The sequence below is a fragment of the Eriocheir sinensis genome, chromosome 2, assembly GCF_024679095.1.
Source record: "Eriocheir sinensis breed Jianghai 21 chromosome 2, ASM2467909v1, whole genome shotgun sequence".
Taxonomy (NCBI): domain Eukaryota; kingdom Metazoa; phylum Arthropoda; class Malacostraca; order Decapoda; family Varunidae; genus Eriocheir; species Eriocheir sinensis.
In genome coordinates, this window is record NC_066510.1 from 17,361,753 (window position 1) to 17,369,252 (window position 7,500).

General features: G+C 46.8%; 1 protein-coding gene across 4 annotated transcripts in view; it reads left to right on the forward strand.

Moving 5' to 3' along the window:
* The window catches only part of LOC127000330 (agrin-like), a 111,830-nt gene that overhangs the window by 83,450 nt on the left and 20,880 nt on the right, over window positions 1-7,500 (forward strand). For all 4 annotated transcript variants that reach the window (XM_050863944.1, XM_050863930.1, XM_050863935.1 and 1 more), the window contains exons 4-7: window positions 1,652-1,787; window positions 2,199-2,278; window positions 5,356-5,571; window positions 6,151-6,363. In XM_050863944.1, the coding sequence (XP_050719901.1) occupies window positions 1,652-1,787; window positions 2,199-2,278; window positions 5,356-5,571; window positions 6,151-6,363 (645 nt within the window). The remainder of the gene's footprint in view (window positions 1-1,651; window positions 1,788-2,198; window positions 2,279-5,355; window positions 5,572-6,150; window positions 6,364-7,500) is intronic.

Genomic DNA, 7,500 nt, shown 5'->3' on the forward strand with positions numbered 1-7,500 from the left:
GTCAAAGCTAATGGGAGTTCGATGACTGAATAGCGTGCTGAGGGTGTTCTTTGGGGCTCTTGCGTGACCAATCCGCTCTCTACTCCCGTTTAATGCATCACGCCCTTTCTTCCGTCTCCCCAGCCCCTCCCTCCCCTCCCGTTGCTCTTCCCCTCCTTCTCCCTTCCGTCCTCCCTCCTGCCACCGACCTCGACGCTTGGCTGAGGAGTGTATCTCGTCCTCTTTTCTCTTTTTTATTCGTGTCATTCTTTTGAGGATTGGGATTTTAAAGTCTTTTCATCTTGATCTGCAGTGCTGGAGGAGGAGGAGGAGGAGAGAGGAGGGGGAGTGTGTGTGTGTGTGTGTGTGTGTGTGTGTGTGTGTGTGCGTGTGCGTGTGGGTGTGGGTGTGTGTTTCTCGTTAATGGATGCTTCAACAAAATGCACCTCCCGCGGTTTCTCGTCTGCCGTGAGAGAGAAAAGAAAAAAAACATTGCGCGGGAAAGGGAGAGCGGGGTCGAGTGCACGAGAGAGACAGAGAGAGACAGAGGAACGGAGACAGTCACATATCCAGCGTGGGGAAAGAGGGAAAAAAGGCAGAATCGTTGCGTGGGTAGTGGATCGTGCTGAAGCCAGGACGAGTAGGGAATTTGTGGCCCGGGAACTGATTGAGTGGGGACCTTTGCACTGGGTCAAGTGGAGCTCTGTTGAAGGGGGGCAGGGACGCGCAGGGCAGAAGCCACATCAAACAGGGACCACGACCTCGGGGACTCGTGGCCTGCAGAGTGGATAAGTAAGACTCGTTTATTTGTGGTGGCTCGTACCAAAACACCCTCGGTAAGCCTCGGCAAAGTCCCATGTGAGCCTCCTTCTTCCTCACTGAACCTACGAATGCACTGAGGGCGGTGATGTTATGTGCTCAAAGCTTTCTCTCTCCCTCCTCTCCTTCTCCTCTCCCTTCCCTTCCCTTCCTCCTTCCTTCCTACTCTTCCTTTTCTTCCAACCTAACGCACACACTCACACACAAGCTTTCCCGTTTTTTCTAAGGCTCCCTCCATTTCCTCTTTTTCCTCCTGTTCTTCCTTTTCTTTCTATCTTCCTCCCCTCCTTCCCTCCCTTCTGCTCATCTTAATCCTACTCTTCCCCCTCCTCCTCCTCCTTTTCCTCCTCCTCCTGATCACCCTCATCCTCCTCCTCAACCTCCTCACTGGCTGGAGGCGTAAGCTGCCTTTCGTTGCCTTGATTTCTCCTCCAAAGACTTTATAAGATTCCTTTCAAGCATTTCGTGACCTTTTGCAGTTAGTTTCAGGCGATGTGTGGGGGTGAAATGAAGAGAGAGAGAGAGAGAGAGAGAGAGAGAGAGAGAGAGAGAGAGAGAGAGAGAGAGAGAGAGAGAGAGAGAGAGAGAGAGAGAGAGAGAGAGAGAGAGACCAATAACTATTACCACAAGCCCTTTTCCTCGTCACAAACGCTCCTTAACCTAAACATATGTGACTAATGTCTTTAACCTTTCCCTTAACTTACCCCGAAACCTTATGACACACACGCACCCACACACACTATAAACAACGTGATACTATTTATAGCCACACATACCCTGACTCCTCCTCCTCCTCCTCCTCCTCACTCACTCACTCACTCACTCACTCACTCCTCCTCCTCCTCCTCCGCAGACCCGTGTGAGGACGTGACGTGCCAGGAAAAGCAAAGTTGCCAGCTGACCAGCGAGAGGAAGCCGGAGTGCCGATGCAACGACGCCTGTGTCACCGAGTTCAACCCCGTCTGTGCCTCCGACGGGAAGAATTACACGTGAGTCCACCCTACAGCGCCTCTTCCTGTCCCTTCGTTCTCCTGCTCCTCCACATCCTTTACTTTTTCATCTCTCTTGTCGTGTTGTTGATTTTTCTGGCGATTAAGAGCAGACCATTTTGTTCCCTTCACCTTTTGATTATCTGCGTAAAGAATATGACTTAACTAAACACTTATTAATCTTTTGTGGGGAATAAATGAAGATGTACACATTACGACAATAAAGAGGGGTCAGGGCTCTTATTTCTCCTTGGAAACATTAGCGGAAAATAATTATAAGATTGTGAGATGTTATATAAAGAAAACGTGACAAAAACTAATGTAAAATTCGTACTAATGTTATACCTTCGTTCTCTTTATCTCTATCCATCTACCCGTGTATCTATCTATCAATCTATCTTTCTCCCGCAGGAACGAGTGCGTTATGAAGCTGGAGGCGTGCAAGGCGAGGAAGAGCCTGTTCATCATGTACCACGGCCCCTGCACAGAAGGTGAGTGGTCTTCCGCCAAGGGGTTGGGACTGGGGGGTTGAGGCTGGGGGTTGAGAGGCCGAGTTAACTGGGGACTGGTGGCTTATCTTCCATCCCTGAGGCGACTTATCTAAGCTCAGTCTCTTTTTCCTCATCGATAAACGGATAAACAAACGAAAAGAGCAGCAGCACCGTTAAATAATATGCTCCAACAACCGATAGAGAGATAAACAGATAGAAACGACAACAGCAACAGGAAATAATGACCTCAAACAACAGATAGCTTATAGAAAACACCTCAAACGACCTTACCTTTCACCCATCCACTCCAGTCTGAAACCACGTCAGTCCCCCCTCTCGGTATTAACTCGCCCCCTCCCTGCACCCTCCTCCTCCTCCTCCTGCTCCTCCTCCTGACCCTCTGGTGTCAGGACGATGAGAAATGGCAGACTCACTCCGGGACTGCCACAATCAACCTCACACAAGCTCTCAAACTTGTGATTTATGTGGCCACTGGTTCCCTGACAACTTGTCCTGCTTCCCTCCGCCCCTTATTCTTTCCCCTTGTCTGTTGCGCTTCTTCGTTGCACTTACGGGAGGAGAGGAAGAGAGAGGAAGAATAGGGAAAGGTTATGAAAGGTGACAGAGACGGTTAAATGAAGGAATGGGAAAATATGAGTAGGAACTGTTAATTGATAGAAGAAATAGATAGAAAAGAAAGGATGAGATGTTGAAGGAAAAGAAGAAAGGAATAGGTATGGATATAAGGGCAATGGATTGGATATAAAGGCACTAACGAAAGAAATGAAGGAGGAATAGAAGAGAAGTAGGAAAAGGAAGGAAATCAAGGTGGGAAGATGAGGAAAAGAGGACAGTAAGGAAATAAATGAAATAATGAAAGGGTAGGAGCAGGAAAAAGAGGAAAATTAAAAAGAAGAAATGATGAAAGGTAAAGAAGACATCAAAATGAGAACAGTGACGAAAGAAGGAAAAAAAGGTGGATGAGGGAAAGAGAGAGAGAGAGAGAGAGATGGATGAGGGAGGGTAAGGGTCAACTGAGGAGACATCTAGCGGCCGGAGTGTGAAGCTGTGGAGATGAAATTTTATGCCATCAGATAATTGTAAGTGACAGCGGCCGCGTCATAGATATATAGCCTTTCTTTTTTTTTCTTTTGGGGGTAGAGAACGATAAGAAGAAAAAAAGTAATAATGTGTGTACTAGGAAACTAATATGGTTGCTGTTGTTTTTATTTGTAGTAGAGTATATTCAGACTTTTTTCTTCATTTTCCTTCTAATTTACTCGACTGCGTTTTCATTTACCCCCGTTTAATTAATTCAGTGGTCCTTGTTTTTCATTAGAAGCGAAGAAGTGTATATTTCTTTTCTTTTCTCTCGTCTGTCTTATTCAATCTCTTCCTTGTTTCCTTCGTTATCCGTCCTTCTTTTACCCTCGCTCCCTTCCTTCCTCCCCTTCCTTTTCTCCTAGCATTTTTTTTAGTCAAGAAATGGCGATTTATTTTCTATCGAGTTCCTCACTATCTCCTTCCTTCCTGCTCCTCCCTCTCTCCCTCCCCTCTCTCCCTCCTTCAAGATAGCGCTTTCTCCCTTAATGAAAATGGACACGTACTTTTATTATCTTTTTTTTTCCCTCTCGTCTTGGTTATTGATATTTTTCCCTCCTGTTGTTCCATATCACTTTCCTCCCCACATTACTTCCTGTCTCCCCCCTTCTTCTCCTCCTCCTCCTTCCTCCTCCTCCCTCCCTACTTTCGCTCCTCTTCAAGATAAGTTTCCTCTCCCTGCAAAAAAGGTCACATATGTACTTGTCCTATTTTTTTCTCTCCTCCTTCCCTCCTCCCTTTCTCTCCTTATCTCTCCGCCCCTTCCTCCTTCCTTCCTCTTTCCTCCCTCGCTCCCAAGATATAGTTCGTTTCTTCTTTTTTTTAGTATGAAAATGAAACGGTAAAAAAGTACTCGGTTTTTTTTTATCTACTTCTTACTTATTTCAGTTTTCTCTATCTTTCTATTTCTTCGTTCATCCTCTCTCCCTTTTTCTCTGCGTCTATGTCTTCCAATCCTCATTCGTTTATCCCATCATCCTTTTTTTCACTTTGTTCCTCCGTACGTTTTCTTTCTAAGTCCCTTTCTCCTTTCATCCTCCCCTTTCTTGTTATTTTTATCCCTTCCTCTGCCCCAGCCTCCCCTTCTGTCTTTCCCTCCCTTTTCTCATTCATCATTTTTTTCTATTTCTCCATTTCTCCTTTTATCCCTCCCTTTCTCCAACCCTTCCTTCCTTCATCAATCCTTTTCTCTATTCATGCCTCTCATCTCTCGTCCTTCTTCTCTTCCTTCCTTCCTTTACTCCCTTCATCCCTCCCTCCTTTCCCTTCCTCTCCCCTCCTCTCCCTCTTCTAAGCTTGTATGGAGTCCGCCGGAGCCATAAGATTAGGCAGGAATATATTTTACGCATTATTTGGTCTGTTGCGGTTCCCCTACCCGCTCCGCCTCGATCCACTCACCTTGTTTATTGCAGTCAGAGACTCCCTTCCGGTGTCATCAGGGCCACCGCAGACCGAGGGAGGGGGAGGGGAAGGGGAACAGTCGATGGCAATGTCTACTACAATATCTGTTCTTTTAGCTTCTTGTTTTTTTCGCTTCTTCGCTTTCCTTATTTTCTCTTTCTTCCCCCGTTGATGGTTCATCCAGTTGTATATATACTGCACTATCTGTTGTTGCTTTTGCTACTTGAGTGACCTAAAGCGCTTGTTTTCCCCCTTTTCTTCGTCCTTTCCATCGAATGTTGATTTTGCTATACGAGTGAATTCCACCGACCTGTTTTTCTCCCTTCCCTTTCCCTTCATCCTCTCCCATCCAGTGTTGTCTTTCTCTTCCTTTCCTCCTCTTCATCCTCTCTGCCATGTGTTGCCTTTCCTACTCGTGTAAACTAAACTATCCCTCGTTTTCCTCCCTTCCCTTTTCTTCATCCTCTCCCCTCCACTGTTGTCCTTCTCTCCCTTTCTCTTCATCCTCTCCGCCAAGTGCTGCCTTTCCTACTCTAGTAAACTAAAGTGACCCTTGTTTTTCTCCTCCCCTGCAGTGTTACATCCGTGCAGCGAGCTCACGTGTCTACCCGGCGAGGAATGCACCGTCAGCGTGTACGGCATCGCGCGGTGTGAGTGTCCGCCCGCCTGCCAGCCCGTGATGAGGCCCGTCTGCGGCACCGACGATGTCACGTACGATAACCTCTGTGAGCTGCACCGCGCCGTGTGTCTCAAGCAGGCGGACATCGTGGTCAGCTACGTCGGCGTATGTGGTGAGATGCTGCGACACTGGGTTCTTTTTGTTTTGTTGTTGTTTTTTTGTTTTGATATCGGTTCTGGTAACATTGTTTTTGTTTGGTTTTGTAACTAGAACTTTTTATTGGTTCTTTTGTTTTGTGTTGGTATCGTTTCTGCCAGCACCGTTTTTGGTGATATTCTAACTGAAACTTTTTTTTATATATGTTTTCGTCAGGATGTTGTTTCCATCAGTTTTTATTTGTTTGTTTGTTTGTTACTCGTGGTGGCATTGTAACCGACTCCCCTTTGGTAATTTGTCTCTGTCTGAGATAAATTTTGTTTCCTTTCTTGTTTTACATATATATAGACACCAGACACACAGCCACCGACAGAAAGAAATACCTGTTGCTCTTTATTGAGTTTCAGTGCTAAATCATTCATTGCCATGTTATCAAAGACTTTTCGTCGTCAATCCAAAACTATTCAAACCAACCTTACTCACAAAAAGCTCAAGGGTCGATGCAACAGAAATGAGCACCGTGGCATCGCGCAGCTGTAGAGGATGCCCCCAACTTTACTTCACTTTACTTACACTATTCTTCCTGTGGCCGCAGGAGAGGAGGGTCCCTGCGCCGGGCACCAGTGTGAGCACGGCGGGGTGTGCGTGGAGCGGCAGGGGCGGCCCGTGTGTGAGTGCCCCCACTGCCCCGCCCACCTCGACCCCGTCTGCGGCGCCGACGGCATCTCCTACAACAACGAGTGCCACCTGAGGGCCGAGGCGTGCAGGATACGACGCCCCATCGCCGTCAGATACCGCGGCCGATGCAGTGAGTGTTCAGCTTCAGCATGTTTTGTTTTGTTTTTCCAGTTTTTCGATTATATTTTTAAGTCATCATCTGTATTACGTCAGGGTTTTTTTACTATCATTTTGAGTTTTTTGATGACCGTCTTTCAACTGTCTCCATCAAATGTTTGTGTCCTTACCTGGTTATTGTTTTTATCATCATTATCATACGTTTTTTTTGGTCATTTTTTCATCATTGTGCGTATGTGTGCGAGTGTGTGTGTGTGTGTGGGTGGGTGGGTGTGGGTGTGCGTGCGTGTGTGTGTAGGCGCCATTTCTCGCCATTAAACGTCGAGGGAACAAAAGTCTGCACTAACCATTACGATCTTTACAGACCAACTTGTGTTCCCAATGTAAAAAGAAAAAAACAAATATACTCTCTCTCTCTCTCTCTCTCTCTCTCTCTCTCTCTCTCTCTCTCTCTCTCTCTCTCTCTCTCTCTCTCTCTCTCTCTCTCTCTCTCTCTCTCTCTCTCTCTCTCTCTCTCTCTCTCTCTCTCTCTCTCTCTCTCTCTCTCTCTCTAGCTCCCTCTAGGTTCTAATTACGCTGAAAATTGCTTCCCGTTGCGAGCACAGAACGTTGTATGATGCGAATGAATGAGTGAGAGAGAGAGAGAAGGAGGGAGAGGGAGAGAGAGAGAGGGAGGCAGGAAGAGGCAGGAAGGGAGTGAGGGAAGGAAGGAGGGAAGAGCAGTTTGAGTACGTTTAGAGGAAGGAGAGAAAGGAGGAGGAGGAAGTGGCGGTATATTTCAGTAGGGGAAGAAAGAGAAGGAGAGGAGGAGGAGGGAGAGAAGGAGAAAGGGGGAGATGGGAGTGCAGTTTGAGTACGGTTTGAGGGAAGAGAGAGGAAAGGAAGGAGAAAGAGAGGAGGAAGAGGGAGAGGGGAAGAGAAGATAATAGAGGAAAGAGGAGGAAGGGGAGGAGGAGGAAGAGGCAGTACATATTAGTCGGGGAAGGATCTCAGTTACGTGGTCAGTCAAACAAGATTATTATGCTTCCACTCCTCCTCCCTTCTGTTCTCTCACGCCATCCATGCATTCCTACCTCCTTCTCCATCCTTCTTTTTCTCCTCCTCATCCTCCTCTTCTTTCTTTTTCCCCTCCTTTTTCCTTTTCTTTCTC